The following is an 18,595-nucleotide window of genomic DNA, read 5'->3' as shown; positions in this document are numbered from 1 at the left end:
TATGTCAGCTGTTATGACATGGTTATGACCGTGTCATTACGTGTTATGATGCTGGGTGTCAAGTAAAGTGGTACCCTTTGTAGCAACCAGGAAATGGTGGAGCAATTTCTGCATAGTGCATCTTTAAATGTCACTTATTTTCTTCAGAGTTTAGGCCTGCACGGAATCCTATTTACATTTTACAGTAAGTATAAACTGAAACCGTAAGCCATCTTGACAAATGGAAACTACTTTAGCAAGTAGGCCAACCTCTGTTTCCAAGGAATATGCCTAGTCTATTCAGTACACTAAAACATTAAACTAACCACAATACTATTTAACACAGACTCCTGAGCTCAATACTAAGTCCACAGCTGTGTAGCAGCCATAGTCCGATGGTTCATTATTACATATTTACGAACCTCACTGCATTGGCTGTTTTCGAGTAGTGGACATATGTTACAATAGTCAGAGCGGCTCTGTGGCTTTGAACTCTAACATGATTAATGGTGTGTAGCACCCTCAAAGTGCCTCATGCACAGGAGATGGTCTGAGTTTAGATTCCTGGAAGGCTGGATTAGGCTGTGATGGACCTATGATCTTGTTTCTACTATCATATTAAGCCCCTCAACCTGTAAAAGCATTTCACCTTTTGAGAGACCAGGTTGGACTGTTTACTAGGACAGCGGTTACAGGCGGACAAGAGCAGAGAGATCACCATGGAGAACGTATGACCAACAGACAGACAGTTTCAAAATTGTCGCACTTGACAGAGTTGCAGAGTTGTAAAAACGAGCTAGTGTCTAGCAAGGCAGCCTGGCTACAATAATAGTAAGCTATGGAATGTATCCCCTCATATACAGGATCTTCTCAGGTAACATTATGAACGTTTTTGAGGATGTATTGAAAGTCAAGTGTATTTTGCTTGTGTAGTGATCCTTCTGTAGCTCAGTTGGTAGAGCATGGCGCTTGTAACGCCAGGGTAGTGGGTTCGATTCCCGGGACCACCCATACGTAGAATGTATGCACACATGACTGTAAGTCGCTTTGGATAAAAGCGTCTGCTAAATGGCATATTTTTTTTTTATTTTTAACAGGGTTGGTTATGTTTCCACTTGACACTGCAGAAATATGTATTCAATGTTTATGTATTCCCATTGGTTGGTTGAATTTACATATCGATATGTACTTTACCATTGGTTATGCTTTGAGATAGCGGGAGATCACGAACGTAAATTCTTCCCAGTCTGATATTGACAGGCAATTGGTAGGTCACGTCCTGAAATACTTTATTCTATTTCCATATTTACAATGTGTACGAGTTCATTACGTACATGTCTTGATGTATAAATGTGTACGGTGCCTGTTAGATATTGGGGGCATCCTGGGATGTGCTTTTGTATGTATTTGCTGTAAGCGCGAGTTAGCTAGCATGCTCTAATTGTAACGGTATGTTATTTCCATGCTAACAGACAAATCACAACACTACAAGCATCAACATACAATTGTCCTGTACATCTAATGTGCTTCCTTGTGTCTATTGTCAGGTACTTATATTTATTGTTTTTTTGTTTTGTTATTATGATTTTTTATTGCAAAATACCCCGTCTGATATTGACATGCAAGCGAGGAATCACAAATCTACAGCCATCTAATGTGGTTCCTTGTGTCTATGGTCAGAATAAACACCAATCAACTGGGATCGCTGGCTGGACAGTCCTTCCTTGAAAAAAACTTCCCCGGTGAAAAATGTCTGGCACCGCCAGTGAACCTTCACGCAACTGTCTCACTGGCTTTGTATGTCTGGCACCGCCAGTGAACCTTCACGTAACCGTCTCACTGGCTTTGTATGTCTGGCACCGCCAGTGAACCTTCACGTAACCGTCTCACTGGCTTTGTATGTCTGGCACCGCCAGTGAACCTTCACGTAACTGTCTCACTGGCTTTGTATGTCTGGCACCGCCAGTGAACCTTCACGTAACTGTCTCACTGGCTTTGTATGTCTGGCACCGCCAGTGAACCTTCACGTAACTGTCTCACTGGCTTTGTATGTCTGGCACCGCCAGTGAACCTTCACGTAACTGTCTCACTGTCTTTGTATGTCTGGCACCGCCAGTGAACCTTCACGTAACTGTCTCACTGGCTTTGTATGTCTGGCACCGCCAGTGAACCTTCACGTAACTGTCTCACTGGCTTTGTATGTCTGGGACCGCCAGTGAACCTTCACGTAACTGTCTCACTGGCTTTGTATGTCTGCCACTGGTGGCAAACCCCAGTCACCCCTCTGGGGATCAATAAAGTTAACTCGACAGACACTGTGACCCAAAGACCTATTAGAAGCAAACCAAGAGCGAGAAGGCAATCCATGTGTCCATGAACTGTTAAAGATCATAACCCTACACGGTGGCCTACATCAATTACAGTGGGGTCCCAAATTATTGGCACCCTTGATAAAGATGATCAAATAAAATAATAGAAAATAAATCATTTAAATACTGAGCTACATTGTATGTTCCAAAAAATGGGGACATTTTATTATTTTATACTAATTCAATTGCTCGGAGAAAGAGATTTTGTTGAACAAGTCATCAATTATGGGGGCAACATTTTTGACACCCCTAAAGATTCTTACAAATAAAGTAGTCAAACGTGTTGTGTTTGGTCCCATATTCCTAGCACACAATGACTACGTCACGCTGTGATCTTTGACCTTCTGTAACTTTATCACTCATCATTATTCACAATTCATTCAGGATTATCCGTAATCATGGTAGCATCCACATTAATGTAGAAGTGTTTAGAAACATTTTCTATTCTTATTTGCAATAAAAGTGCCTCCAAAATGAAACAATACATTATTTACCATTCATTTCTATTGGGCACAAAATGATCTGAAACACAACCTAAATAAACTGCAAATGTATCCAACAGCTTTGTAGAGTCACAAGCTTGACGTAGTCATTGCTACTGTATTTAGAATAATCTTTAGGGGTGTCAAAATTATTATTTGTTAACAAAATCTTCTTATTTGAGCAATCGTATTAGTATAAAATAATATAATTTCCCCCTACAATATAGTTTAGTATTTTAATGATTTATTTTTAACAGTCATTTTTGCTCATCTTTATCAAGGGTGTCAATCATTTCAGACCACACTGTATGTACTGCACTATTATATACTGTACCATCTTTGATGACAGAAGTCTATCGATCCATCACTGACTGACCCAACACGGAAACATGATGCGACCCTCCAGATCTACCAAACAAAGAAAAACCAGACTTCTGTTCATTAGGGCACGCAACGTAAAACGCTTGAAAACTTTTTGCCACAGAAAATTAAACGTTTGTGTCCAGACCCTCAATGTTTCTGACCATTTTCTTCTGTTTGGTGACTAATGAACATGACTCAGAATATACAATTCTCCTTCACTGGCATCCCAGACCATAAGCACAAACTCATATCAGGACTACAAACACCTGACCTTTCACACAGTGTTTAATTGAAAGTAGAGCTGGGACGATAAACCGGAAATGATCCATCACTTCTGCTGATATCGTTCATTTACTGTAAGTAGCCTATACTACTATACTACTAAATGTGAAGTTTGAAATTATATACGTTTCCTAATATGGGAGATTTTTAATGGGACAAAATCCATCATACTAGCAGTAGTTTAAAGGATTTAAAAAATGTAGAGTTCTATTTATCGTTATTGCATCAATTCATGCAATTTATTGCGATATGGATTTTGGTCCAGCTCTAATTGAAAGTACAAGAACTGAGACAATTCCATCCATTTAAAATCCAGTTCAATAGTCCAACCTTGGAGTGCTGTGGCAAACCTCCAGTCAGTTCACCCAGCTCTCTCTCGCTCCCTCTCCAACACCGCCTTGGAGCTGAGCCCAGAATCCCATAACATTTACTAGTTATATAACCCCAGGATAAAGAAGCTGTTTCTACCCATTATTTACCAATTAAAAAACTGACAGTGTGAATGAGCCCATCGAGGAAGAGATCAGATGCATAGGATAGCTACTTCTAGGAACTGTTAAGCTAGTTGAGATACTTTGTGTTTAGCTGCATGACTAAACGAGTGCGTCTGATACTAGAAAAGTGGACATAGTCTATTCATATTCTATTCTTTAGCCTTAACCACAATGAAAGCCCAAGGGAGAGGGTGGGTGGTGGATGACAAGCTAAAATCCCCACAGCACAGGCTTCCTAAATAGCCCTTTAGGGCTGGATGGGTTGAAATCTCCTCTACAGGGCGGATGACCAGGCTGATTGATAGTCTATTTCCCACTGGACTGGGGTTGAACTGCTGCACGTGGAAACAGACAATGTAAAAACAAAAAGGTGAAAACAATCCGGTTAATCCATTGATTGAGACCACTGCTGACGGTCTTACGTCGGGTCCAGATTCCCCATGCTGGGCCAGGCACCATGTGAATCACCATCAATGTATTCAGCCCAAAGGAATGTGCGTCCATGCCACTGCCATTCATTGGCTCTTCTGTTTTCATTCATGCTCTGCCACTAAATCTATTGGCCATGACAGGTACATTCACAGCAAGGTTTTTTTGTTACGGCCCAGCTGAGAGAGTGGGGCTCTGGTTTTTACTTCTCTCTCCCGCCTTCCCTCAGCTCTGGCTCTGGGGTGAGGGAGGGCTTATAGCAGGGGAACTGGGAGTGTTCAAACAGTCTTTTCCTAACCACTCCATGTATAGTTTTATATACATGTCCATATGTTAGATGCATATAGAGCGTTTTATTATTCTTATTTTTACGTTTATGACTTGTGTAAATAAGAGTTACAAATCCCAAATGGTGCTGCTTCAGCAAACACTATAATATTACCACAGCTAATAAAGAGCTTATAAAATATGGCAGACCTGGGTTCAAATAGTATTTCAAATCCTTTTAACACTTTAGTTGTGCTTGCTTGAACTTGCCTTGTGAAAAAGTACCAATGGAATACTCACAAAAGTGAAAACCCCGCCCAACTGGCCCTGCAGCCAGGCTCAAGTAAACGCTCAAAGTTACTGAAAGAAAACAAATCATTTTTGAAGCTAGGTCTTATAGATGGTGCGGTTAAACTATGGTCTAAGCCAAAGGTTTTAACAGAAAACATCACAGTAGTAAATGAGAGCAATTGTAACATTCGTAATTGCTATTCCAAATGAATTGATATCTCTGGCACATGAAAACATTTAAAATCTACACATGAACACCCAAGAACGAAGACAAAGAGGTCAATGTACTGAAATACAGATGGTACACAACGTCTAGTGAAAGACATGCATTATTTACCTGATAATTTGGATGGTGTAGAAAATAATCTGGACATCCGGCCACAGCCATGCTATGAAGCTATTTCTCAATCTCTGTTCTTCGGGTTTTCCCATTCACTTTTGATAGATGGTGCAAGAACCTGTAAAAGAAAACAGGAGGGATTAATGAAACTACACATGCAAAAATGTAGCTAAAGCATCCACAGTAAAAAAGTTTTTGATGATCTTTTACAATTATTTGTACTGCATCAAGGATAGCATACACATACGTTTTGGGTTAACATCCTTCTTCAGTGTGTAGCTTCATGACTGACGTTAATTAAACTAAAATGCTTCAGAACAGTGGACACTAATATAGCACAGAGCACATCTTAACCCACATAAACTCAGCAAAAAAAGAAACGTCCTCTCACTGTCGACTGCGTTTATTTTCAGCAAACTTAACATGTGTAAATATTTGTATGAACATAACAAGATTTAACAACTGAGACATAAACTGAACAAGTTCCACAGACATGTGACTAACAGAAATGGAATAATGTGTCCCTGAACAAAGGGGGGGGGGGGGTAAAAATCAGCGACGGTGAGTTTGTGCCCATGGGCGACGTTGTTGCCGGTGATGTCTGGTGAGGACCTGCAAGCCCTCAGTCCAGCCTCTCTCAGCCTATAATGGACAGTCTGAACACTGATGGAGGGATTGTGCGTTCCTGGATGAACTTGGGCAGTAGTTGTTGCCATCCTGTACCTGTCCTGCAGGTGTGATGTTCGGATGTACCAAGCCTGTGCAGGTGTTCTTACATGTGGTCTGCCACTGCGAGGACGATCAGCTGTCCGTCCTGTCTCCCTGTAGTGCTGCCTTAGGCGTCTCACAGTACGGACATTGCAAGTTATTCCCCTGGCCACATCTGCAGTCCTCATGCCTCCTTGCAGCACATGCCTCCTAAGGCATGTTCACGCAGATGAGCAGGGACCCTGGGCACCTGTCTTTTGGTGTTTTTCAGAGTCAGTAGAAAGGCCTCTTTAGTGTCCTAAGTTAATTGCCTATCGTCTGTAAGCTGTTAGTGTCTTAACAACCGTTCCACAGGTGCATGTTCATTATTTGTTTGTGGTTCATTGAACAAGCATGAGAAACAGTGTTTAAACCCTTTTACAATGAAGATCTGTGAAGTTATTTGGATTTTTACGAATTATCTTTTGAAAGACAGGGTCCAGAAAAAGGGACATTTATTTTTTTGCTGAGTGTAGTTCTACAGGTCAGTAAACACTAGCCTAAACAGTGAACAGCTTCTAGCAGCAAACAGCACAGGTCTTAGTTAAAGGCTACGGTATGATTGTTCATAAGTTCTAAGTTGAAACTACTGTGCTCATGTGGTGTGTGGAAATTAAACATACAGTGAACATCCTCACCTAAAAAAAAGCTTTTATGTTGCTTTTCTAATCATTCTCAAGAGGTTTATAGACTACAATTGACCACCTTTATCACTCGGCCTGGTTGGTGGTGTTGATCATTAGAACCCAGATGAAAACAGATACAAAAGGTCAAAGTTGGTGCAGATCAGATTATGAAGTATTTTGTTGCAACCACTGTCTGAGAATCCTGGTCAGTCAGACAAGATCACATTTTAAAACGTATTAGAAACAGAAACAGCATCTGGCACAATGATGCTGTTATTCCAAAGCCCTACAGCCAATACTTTGCTGGTGCTTCCTGTGAGTGTTGACATGTAGCTAAAGCCTCATCCAATCCCTGGGTCAAGACAGGAGAAAGTTCAACAACAAGTTGGACCTTTGGTATATTTGAACATATTAAAGGCAGTATCCTATTAACCTATTGAAAGCCTACATGTACAAATACGAACATTTGTAAATATTTCCCCTGAAATACAGGCCATTTACATGACACAGTCATCTGCAGGCTTAGGCCTAGCACAGTTTCTCACTGAATGGAGCTGAATGCCCTTTAGGAAGCCCCCCCCAACTCAAACCACAATTACCTTACAAAATGGTTTCATACATGTACAGTTAGACCAGAACCATAGATTTTACGAGTTTGGACATATACACTGGGAGGACAAAACTTTAGGAACATCTTCCTAATATTGAGTTGCACCCCCTTTTGCCCTAAGAACAGTCTCAATTCGTCGGGGGGGTATGGACTACAATGAGTTGAAAGCGTTCCACAGGGATGCTGGCCCATGTTGACTCCAATGGTCCCCACAGTTGTGGCAAGTTGGCCGGATGTCCTTTGGGTGGTGGGCCATTCTTGATAAACACAGGAAACTGTTAAGCGTGAAAAACGCAGCAGAATTGCAGTCAAAGGCACTTAAATCTGTTACATGTTAAATGTATGTCTCAATTGAAGCAAGGCTTAAAAATCCTTCTTTAACCTGTCTAACATTTATATTTTCCATTGGGGCTATATATTTGGGTGAGTTTTTTCTCTCTCGCCTAAATAGCCTCGTTTCACTGCCAAAAATAAAATAACAACACAATGCCAAATACAGGTAGCCTAGTCAAATAATTAACATCCAATAACATTAACCGTTACTCTCTTGCAGGAAACCTTCACTCTTGCGCAGACATTTAGAAACATGACAATTTGAACAATAAGCCACAGGAGTTTTTTGGGCGAGAATAAAGACGACTTTCGAGTAGTAAGTGAATAAAAGCAACAGATACCATTAATAAGACGGGCTAGAAGCGTCTTATATGGTGAGTTACTGAATGGCTAGGACAGGCAAGCACCCATACTATTGTGGAGGACTCAACTCTTCCTGCTACCGCGGATATGGCTGGGACAATGCTGGGGGAAAAGGCCAGAAAAACTATACAGACAATGCCTTCATCAAACAACACTGTTTCAAGCATCAGTGACATTTTTAATGTTTTTTTATTTTACCTTTATTTTACTAGGCAAGTCAGTTAAGAACAAATTCTTATTTTCAATGACAGCCAAGGAACATTGGGTTAACTGCCTGTTCAGGGGCAGAACGACAGATTTGTACCTTGTCAGCTTGGGAATTTGAACTTGCAACCTTTTGATTACTAGTCCAAGCTCTAACCACTAGGCTACCCTGCCGCACATGGCAGGAGATGTTTTGAAACAATTACTGCTTCGCACACAAGCCAGTGAATTATATGCGTTACAGCTGGAGTCAACAGACGTCGCTGGCCTGGCACAGTTACTGGTATATGTCCTTTACGTTTATGGGGGGTCAATTAAAGAAGACATCCTCTTCTGCAAACCACTGGAAACCAGGACATGAGAGGATATTTTGTCACATCAAATGGACTTTGCTGGTCAAGATGTGTTGGTATCTGTACTGATGGCACAAAAGCCATGACAGGGCGACATAGTGGAGTGGTAACACGCGTTCAAGCAGTTGCTCCCAACGCCACTTGGGTACACTGCAGCATCCACCGAGAGTCTCTTGCTGCCAAGGGAATGCCTGACAACTTGAAAGAAGATTTGGACACGAGTGAAAATGGTTAACTTTGTTAAAGCAAGGCCCCTGAACTCTTGTGTATTTTCTGCATTATGCATTGATATGGGCAGCAATCATGTAATGTTTTTACAACATACAGAAGTGCGCTGGTTATCAAGGGGCAGGGTATTGACACTTTTTTAAATAGAGAGACGAGCTTAACGTTTTCTTTACTGGCCATCATTTTCCCTTGTCTGACCTCTTGCATGGTGATGAGTTTCTCACACGACTGGCCTATCTGGGTGATGTTTTTTCTCGCCTGAATGATCTGAATCTACGATTACAGGGACTCTCCGCAACTACAGTTGAAGTCGGAAGTTTCCATACACTTAGGTTGGAGTCATTAAAACTCGTTAACAACCACTCCACAAATTTCTTGTTAACAAACTATAGTTTTGGCAAGTCAGTTAGGATATCTACTTTGTGCATGACAAGTAATTTTTCCAACAATTGTTTACAGACAGATTATTTAACTTATAATTACGTATATCACAATTCCAGTGGGTCAGAAGTTTACATAAACTAAGTTGACTGTGCCTTTAAACAGCTTGGAAAATTCCATAAAATGTCTTGGCTTTAGAAGCTATTGATAGGCTAATTTACATCATTTGAATCAATTGGAGGTGTACCTGTGGATGTCTTTCAAGGCCTACCTTCAAACTCAGTGCCTCTTTGCTTGACATCATGGGAAAATCGAAAGAAATCAGCCAAGACCCCAGAAAACAAATTGTAGACCTCCACAAGTCTGGTTCATCCTTGCGAGCAATTTCCAAACGCCTGAAGGTACCACGTTCATCTGTACAAACAATAGTACGCAAGTATAAACACCATGGGACAAAACAGCCATCATATACCGTTCAGGAAGGAGATGCGTTCTGTCTCTTAGAGATTAATGTAATTTGGTGCGAAAAGTGCAAATCGATCCCAGAACAACAGCAAAGGACCTTGTGAATATGCTGGAAGAAACAGGTACAAAAGTATCTATATCCACAGTAAAAATGTGCCCTATATCGAAATAACCTGAAAGGCCGCTCAGCAAGGAAAAAGCCACTGCTCCATAACCGCCATAAAAAATACAGACTACGGTTTGCAACTGCACATGGGGACAAAGATCCTACTTTCTGGAGAAATGTCCTCTGGTCTGATGAAACAAAAATAGAACTGTTTGGCCATAATGACCATCGTCATGTTTGGAGGAAAAAGAGGGAGGCTTGCAAGCCGAAGAAAACCATCCCAACTGTGAAGCACTGGGGTGGCAGCATCATGTTGTGGGGGTGCTTTGCTGCAGGAGGGACTGGTGCACTTCACAAAATAGATGGCATCATGAGGAAAGAAAATTATGTGGATATATTGAAGCAATATCTCAAGACATCAGTCAGGAAGTTAAATCTTGGTTGCAAATAGGTCTCCCAAATGGACAATGACCCCAAGCATTCTTCCAACGTTGTGGCAAAATGGCTTAAGGACAACAAAGTCAAGGTATTGGAGTGGCCATCTCAAAGCCCTAACCTCAATCCTTTAGAAAATTTGTGGGCAAAACTTAAAAACTGTGTGCGAGCAAGGAAGCCTACAAAACTGAGTCAGTTATACCAGCTCTGTCAGGAGGAATGGGCCAAAATTCACCCAACTTATTGTGGGAAGCTTGTGGAAGGCTACCCGAAACGTTTGACCCAAGTTAAACAATTTAAAGGCAATGCTACCAAATACTAATTGAGTGTATGTAAACTTCTGACCCACTGGGAATGTGATGAAAGCTGAAATAAATCATTATCTATACTATTATTCTGACATTTCACATTCTTAAAATAAAGTGGTGATCCTAACTGACCTAAAACAGGGAATTTTTTCAAGGATTAAATACCTGGAATTGTGAAAAACTGAGTTTAAATATATTTGGCTAAGGTGTATGTACTTCCGACTTCAACTGTATATTCAATGTGCGGCAGAAAATTGAGGCTATGATTAAAAAGTTGGAGCTCTTCTCTGTCTGCATTAACAAGGATAACACACAGGTCTTTCCATCACTGTATGATTTTTTGTGTGCAAATGAACTCAAGGTTACAGACAATGTCAAACGTGATATAGTGAAGCACCTGAGTGAGCTGGGTACTTTCCTGAAAAGTACTTTCCCGAAACGGACGACAGAAGCAACTTGATCCGTTATCCCTTTCATGCCCTGCCTCCAGTCCACTTATCGATATCTGAACAAGAGAGCCTTATCAAAATTGCATCAAGCGGTTCTGTGTTATTTAATCAGAAGCCACTGCCAGATTTCTGCAAAGGGCTGCGCTCAGAGTTTCTTCCTTTGGCAAATCGAGCTGTTAAGACACTGATGCCCTTTGCAACCACGTACCTATGTGAGAGTGGATTATCGGCCCTCACAAGCATGAAAACTAAATACAGGCACAGACTGTGTGTGGAAAATGATTTAAGACTGAGACTCTCTCCAATACAACCCAACATTGCAGCGTTATGTGCATCCTTTCAAGCACACCCTTCTGATTAACCTGTGGTGAGTTATTCACATTTTTTATGAATAAATATGGTTTTATATGTAAGATGGCTAAATAAATAGCAAAATTATTGATTATTATTAGTGATGCACAGATTTGAAATTTTTGGTCGACACCGATATCTGATATTTAACATTTTAGCGGACTTCTAAGCATTCTAGTATAGTTAAATAGTTAAGACACACACATGGACGCAGCGGTCTAAGGAACTGCATCTCAGTGCAAGAGGAGTGACTAGAGTCCCTGATTCAAATCCAGGCTGTACCACATCCGGCCGTGATTGGGAGTCCCATAGGACGGCGCACAATTGGCCCAGCGTCGTCAGGATTTGGCCGGGGTAGGCCGTCAATGTAAATAAAAATGTGTTCTTAACTGACTTGTTAAATAAAGGTCACACACACACACAAACAAACAAACACCAAAAAGTAATTTTGTTTGCATTTACGTACAGTGGGGAGAACAAATATTTGATACACTGCCGATTTTGCAGGTTTGCCTACTTACAAGAGGTTTGTCATTTTTATCATAGATACACTTCAACTGTGAGAGACGGAATCTAAAACAGAAATCCAGAAAATCACATTGTATGATTTTTAAGTAATTCATTTGCATTTTATTGCATGACATAAGTATTTGATAGATCAGAAAAGCAGAACTTAATATTTGGAACAGAAACCTTTGTTTGCAATTACAGAGAACATATGTTTCCTGTAGTTCTTGACCAGGTTGGCACACACTGCAGCAGGGATTTTGGCCCACTCCTCCATACAGACCGTCTCCAGATCCTTCAGGTTTCGGGGCTGCCGCTGGGCAATACGGACTTTCAGTTCCCTCCAAAGATTTTCTATTGGGTTCAGGTCTGGAGACTGGCTAGCCCACTCCAGGACCTTGAGATGCTTCTTACGGAGCCACTCCTTAGTTGCCCTGGCTGTGTGTTTCGAGTCGTTGTCATGCTGGAAGACACAGCCACAACCCATCTTCAATGCTCTTACTGAGGGAAGCAGGTTGTTGGCCAAGATCTTGCGATACATGGCCCCATCCATCCTCCCCTCAATGCGGTGCAGTCGTCATGTCCCCTTTGCAGAAAAGCATCCCCAAAGAATGATGTTTCCACCTCCATGCTTCACGGTTGGGATGGTGTTCTTGGGGTTGTACTCATCCTTGTTCTTCCTCCAAACACGGCGAGTGGAGTTTAGACCAAAAAGCTCTATTTTTGTCTCATCAGACCTCATGACCTTCTCCCATTCCTCCTCTAGATCATCCAGATGGTTATTGGCAAACTTCAGATGGGCTGGACATGTGCTGGCTTGAGCAGGGGGACCTTGTGTGCGCTGCTGGATTTTAATCCATGACGGCGTTGTGTGTTACTGATGGTTTTCTTTGAGACTGTGGTCCCAGCTCTCTTCAGGTCATTGACCAGGTCCTGCCGTGTAGTTCTGGGCTGATCCCTCACCTTCCTCATGATCATTGATGCCCCACGAGGTGAGATCTTGCATGGAGCCCCAGACCGAGGGTGATTGACCGTCATCTTGAACTAATTCCATTTTCTAATAATTGCGCCAACAGCTGTTGCCTTCTCACCAAGCTGCTTGCCTATTGTCCTGTAACCCATCCCAGCCTTGTGCAGGTCTACAATTTTATCCATGTCCTTACACAGCTCGCTGGTCTTGGCCATTGTGGAGAGGTTGGAGTCTGTTTGATTGAGTGTGTGGGCAGGTGTATTTTATACAGATAACGAGTTCAAACAGGTGCAGTTAATACAGGTAATGAGTGGAGAACAGGAGGGATTCTTAAAGAAAAACTAACAGGTCTGTGAGAGCTGGAATTCTTACTGGTTGGTAGGTGATCAAATACTATTTATTTTCATGAACTGAAGTTCAATTTCAATAGGTGAACAACAAGTGGAAACCTAGCTAATACAAGGATTCCTTAAATCATTGCTAAGAAGAATGAAAATCATTATTGTATTGGTGCTAGCTAAATACCAAGCCAAAGCTTGCTACCCCAGAAGTTGCCGTCAAACAAATGACGCTTTATTGCCAACGCAGTAATGTAAACACATATTTTTTCTACAGCTTTGACGGTGCTACTGTATCTTTTTCCTACAGCTTTGATAGTGCTACTGTATCTTTTTCCTACAGCTTTGACAGTGCTACTGTATCTTTTTCCTACAGCTTTGACAGTGCTACTGTATCTTTTTTTCTACATCTTTGACAGTGCTACTGTATCTTTTTCCTACAGCTTTGACAGTGCTACTGTATCTTTTTCCTACAGCTTTGACAGTGCTACTGTATCTTTTTCCTACAGCTTTGACAGTGCTACTGTATCTTTTTTTCTACATCTTTGACAGTGCTACTGTATCTTTTTTCTACATCTTTGACAGTGCTACTGTATCTTTTTTCTACAGCTTTGACAGTGCTACTGTATCTTTTTTCTATATCTTTGACAGTGCTACTGTATCTTTTCCTACAGCTTTGACAGTGCTACTGTATCTTTTTTCTACAGCTTTGACAGTGCTACTGTATCTTTTTTCTACATCTTTGACAGTGCTACTGTATCTTTTTCCTACAGCTTTGACAGTGCTACTGTATCTTTTTCCTCTTTTTCTACAGCTTTGACAGTGCTACTGTATCTTTTTTCTACCGCTTTGACAGTGCTACTGTATCTTTTTTTTCTTTGACAGTGCTACTGCTTTGACAGTGCTACTGTATCTTTTTTTCTACAGCTTTGACAGTGCTACTGTATCTTTTCAGTGCTATATCTTTGACAGTGCTACTGTATCTTTTTCCTTTTTCTACAGCTTTGACAGTGCTACTGTATCTTTTTTCTACAGCTTTGACAGTGCTACTGTATCTTTTTCTACAGCTTTGACAGTGCTACTGTATCTTTTTTCTACAGCTTTGACAGTGCTACTGTATCTTTTTTCTACAGCTTTGACAGTGCTACTGTATCTTTTTTCTACAGCTTTGACAGTGCTACTGTATCTTTTTCCTACAGCTTTGACAGTGCTACTGTATCTTTTTCCTACAGCTTTGACAGTGCTACTGTATCTTTTTTCTACAGCTTTGACAGTGCTACTGTATCTTTTTCTACAGCTTTGACAGTGCTACTGTATCTTTTTTCTACAGCTTTGACAGTGCTACTGTATCTTTTTCTACAGCTTTGACAGTGCTACTCTACATCTTTGACATCTGTTTTTCTACAGCTTTGACAGTGCTACTGACATCTTTTTCTACAGCTTTGACAGTGCTACTGTATCTTTTTCTACAGCTTTGACAGTGCTACTGTATCTTTTTTCTACAGCTTTGACAGTGCTACTGTATCTTTTTTCTACAGCTTTGACAGTGCTACTGTATCTTTTTCTACAGCTTTGACAGTGCTACTGTATCTTTTTTCTACAGCTTTGACAGTGCTACTGTATCTTTTTTCTACAGCTTTGACAGTGCTACTGTATCTTTTTCTACAGCTTTGACAGTGCTACTGTATCTTTTTCAACAGCTTTGACAGTGCTACTGCTTTATCTGTATCTTTTTCTACAGCTTTGACAGTGCTACTGTATCTTTTTTCTACAGCTTTGACAGTGCTACTGTATCTTTTTCTACAGCTTTGACAGTGCTACTGTATCTTTTTTCTACAGCTTTGACAGTGCTACTGTATAGTGTGTACCGGTGCTCGACCAGTCGACGAAAGCCAACATCACCCACGACGGAGAACGGTTGATTGTCAAGGGCAATGAATTTGATTATCTTGGCTTTAATGGATCTCGCCTTTGAGTTGTCTCGCTGAAATGTGTTACTCTTTCAAATGACTGCTCGACTTGTTGACACTCAATCCACACAGCAGACATTGTGGGCTAGTTAAGGAATGCTGTGTTGCATGTATAGAGCAACATTTTACGTGGCGTCATTACATCATGTACGTGATATAGGTGTGCGCGTCAGCTTTGACATCGGTATTGCACATCAGCGTTAAACTAGACATCCGATATGTTCACCGATATATCACGCATCCCTAATTATTACTATATTATTATTTGTGCCCTGGTCATAAAAGAGCTCTTTGTCACTTCCCAAGAGCTGGGTTGTGACAAAAACTCACACTCAATCGTATGTTTAATAAATGTATTGTATACTGTTTGTGTGGCAGGCTTACAATGATGGCAAAAAACAACATTTGAGAGTGCGCTGACCCTGGTTCTAGAGGGGGTACGCAGCTGGAGGTTGAATGTTTGAAGGGGTACGGGACTATAAACAGTTTGGGAACCACTTTACTATACTGATTGAAGTGGATTTAACAAGTGACATCAATAAGGGATCATAGTGTTCACCTAGTCAGTCTCTCATGGAAAGGAGCAGCTATTCCTAATGTTTTGTACACTCAATGTAGATGGCTCTGAGTGAGACCCTTTTGATATTTCAGAAATACTTCTATCGGGCTATTAATCGGTGTTTGGAGTTGCAGTAAGCCTAGACTGTCCCATGCCATGTAGTAATGGACTATTTTCAGGAATTAACAGGATTTTCAGGTTGCTTGGTACTGTTACAGTGCTATTTCCCATCCTGATTACATAAGAAAGTAAAAGCTGGCCACAAGTTTCACAGCCAGCAGCAGCACCACTCCTACTCTTTCCTGCTCCACAACAAAATTAGAGGAAGCCCCCTGAAGGATGTCATGGTGGCCATAGATCAGGTGGACCATCGTCAGAGACGAGAGAGAGAGACCTGCTTTTGTTAGTAGGTATCTGCTGTTAATTTATCAGCAGGGGAAATACAGTAGCACAGCATTTTCATTCAGTACCAGTTCTGCCTTCCCCTCTCATCGGATAGAGAACTAGAGCCAGGCAGGCCCAGGCCTTGATGCTGACTGGAACTAACTGAACAGTTTGTGTTCCTTGAAAAAGATGTCTGTTCCACTGGGTCGCAGAGGCCCCTGCCACTAGTTTCAACAGAAAAGTAATGGGCAGATTCCATGAGCTTTTTTCCTCATGCTGCCTCTCTCTGAGATTGACAAACGAACGTAGCAAAATCTTCTCCTCGGGTTCTGACTTGCATAGAAAACCTTAGAGAAACAGGCTTAGTAGGGTGAGGTAGCAGAGATTTCTTGGATATACATCATCGCCATAGTCAAAGCAAACTTCCACTAGGCAAACATTTAAATTAAAATATTGTTGTATCCCAAACAATGATTTAGAGTTTACAACAGTTCCTCCAGGTTCCTCAGAATTAAATAACTGTGTAATTTCAGCATTACAGTCCGCCAAACCTGATAACAAAATATGAATTATCCACAAAATACAAAAAGCTGATTGGACATAAATTACATTAAAAGTTCTGAGCAACTGTCTTAGTTTCCAATTTGTTGAGAAAGCACAGCATGAACAAAGTTTTTAACATGCAAATAATGATCCACTCATGAGTTTATCTACAATAAAGAGCTTGGCACTTGGATCAATAGAACCACTGAAAGGGCTCACTTGTAATTAGTGTGTGGGTGTGTGTCCTCTGTGTGTGTGCTCTGTGTGTACGCACCGCACTTTGAACTGCTATGTGTGTCTCAGTCCCGGTCTGTGTGTGTAGCCCCACGGATTTATAATTCATACTGTACTGTACGACTGATCTTGAGAACAGAAGAAACATTGATCTCTTGCCCTTCGCCTATGACACTTAACAGTAAAGCCCTCATCATAAAGCTGGTCTAAGAGGAGAGGCACACTATGTGTGATAAACAGTATTTGCTGTGAGATATGGCTGGAAGGGCTTACCTCCATTAATAAAATCAGAACATTCTAGTGTGCTCCTATGACAAGTGCCTTGGGGGTTACTTGCCATAATTGGACAAATTGACAAAAAACTTATACCTATGTTTAATCATTCCTTTTCAGAATCAAAGTCATTCTGTGTGTGTGTGTGTGTGTGTGTGTGTGTGTGTGTGTGTGTGTGTGTGTGTGTGTGTGTGTGTGTGTGTGTGTGTGTGTGTGTGTGTGTGTGTGTGTGTGTGTGTGTGTGTGTGTGTGTGTGTGTGTGTGTGTGTGTGTGTGTGTGTGTGTGTGTGTGTGTGTGTGTGTGTGTGATTTCACTCATTCCACTTGAACAGAAAAGTGAAATATGATTAACTGTGACCTTAACGGAGCAATTAGCCCCAAAGCATAGATCAACTAGAAAGGCTGGGGACTTTAGAGCACCGTGTGCCACTGGTACTGTACGCGTCTGTACTAATTAGAGAGATTGTTGCTCAAGCTTGCGTGAACGAAGAATGTAACTTCAAACCGAGCCTTAACAATGGACATCTTCATCACAGCTAGGCTTAATTATTACAGCCGTGTGAGAGCGGAGAGAGAGAGAGCATGCTAACATTTAGCCTTAACTATTAAAGTAAGGGGTTCTCCTTCTCCACTGGGCTCTTATTCAACAAGACACATTTCCTCTGTCTGCTTGTGGGATTTCAAGTCAACATTTCTCCATGCCAGGTGGGAGGGAGGGGTGCAGTCAGAGGTTTGAGGTCTATTCCTCGGGCTATGCTCATGTTTCTCTTGCAGTTAACTTGTTCTGTTGTCTTTGCCTGTCTAGTCACACTGAGCTAGAGAACAACGGTAGGTCTATACTGTACGTGACGGTACAACTATGTTGTGACAATGTCATCTCAACATGCGGTGGAAAAGGGGCACCTATCAACAACATAACTACTCAACTGTACTTGGTCCTTGATGTTATGATGATAGCTGACTACATGCATTTCATTGGGATTCATTCTTCATGTGCTATATTGGAACTAGAGGTCAATCGATTAATCGGAATGGCCGATTAATTAGGGCCGATTTCGTTTTCATAACAATTGGTAATCGTCGTTTTTGGACGCCGATTATGGCCGATTACATTGCACTCCACGAGGAGACTGCGTGGCAGGCTGACTAGTTGCTAGCTAGCATTAAACATATCTTGTAAAAAAACAATCAATCTTAACATAATCACTAGTTAACTACACATAGTTTTGATATTACTAGTTTATCCAGCTTGTCCTGCGTTGCATATAATCGATGTGGTGCCTGTTAATTTATCATCGAATCACAGCCTACTTCGCCAAACGGATGACGCATTCGCGAAAAAAGCACTTTTGTTGCACCAATGCGTACCTAACCATAAACATCCATGCCTTTCTTAAAATCAATACACAACTAAATATTTTTTAACCTGCATATTTAGTTAATATTGCCTGCTAACAGGAATTTCTTTTAACTAGGAAAATTGTGTCACTTCTCTTGCGTTCTGTGCAAGCAGAGTCAGGGTATATGCAGCAGTTTGGGCCGCCTGGCTCATTGCGAACTGT

The 18,595-nt window shown here is 41.2% G+C and overlaps 1 protein-coding gene across 6 annotated transcripts in view; it reads right to left on the bottom strand.

The window, feature by feature from the left end:
* Window positions 1-18,595, bottom strand: part of LOC124005254 (growth factor receptor-bound protein 10-like) — an 89,694-nt gene that overhangs the window by 58,878 nt on the left and 12,221 nt on the right. For 2 of the 6 annotated variants that reach the window (XM_046314347.1, XM_046314348.1), the window contains exons 1-2: window positions 5,294-5,414; window positions 4,966-5,025 (exon numbers count right to left, since the gene is read on the bottom strand). Coding sequence is in view for 4 of the 6 variants with exons in the window: in XM_046314343.1 (XP_046170299.1) it covers window positions 5,294-5,344 (51 nt within the window). In the remaining 2 variants the exon portion in view is untranslated. Of the gene's footprint in view, window positions 1-3,164; window positions 3,214-4,965; window positions 5,026-5,293; window positions 5,415-18,595 lie in introns of those variants that run through there. The other 4 variants (XM_046314343.1, XM_046314344.1, XM_046314346.1 and 1 more) reach the window with 3 other exon arrangements.

The sequence above is a fragment of the Oncorhynchus gorbuscha genome, linkage group LG19 (genome assembly GCF_021184085.1).
Source record: "Oncorhynchus gorbuscha isolate QuinsamMale2020 ecotype Even-year linkage group LG19, OgorEven_v1.0, whole genome shotgun sequence".
In the NCBI taxonomy this organism is placed as follows: Eukaryota; Metazoa; Chordata; class Actinopteri; order Salmoniformes; family Salmonidae; genus Oncorhynchus; species Oncorhynchus gorbuscha.
Note: the sequence above shows the minus strand (reverse complement) of the source record. Positions and strands in the feature narration are given on the sequence as shown.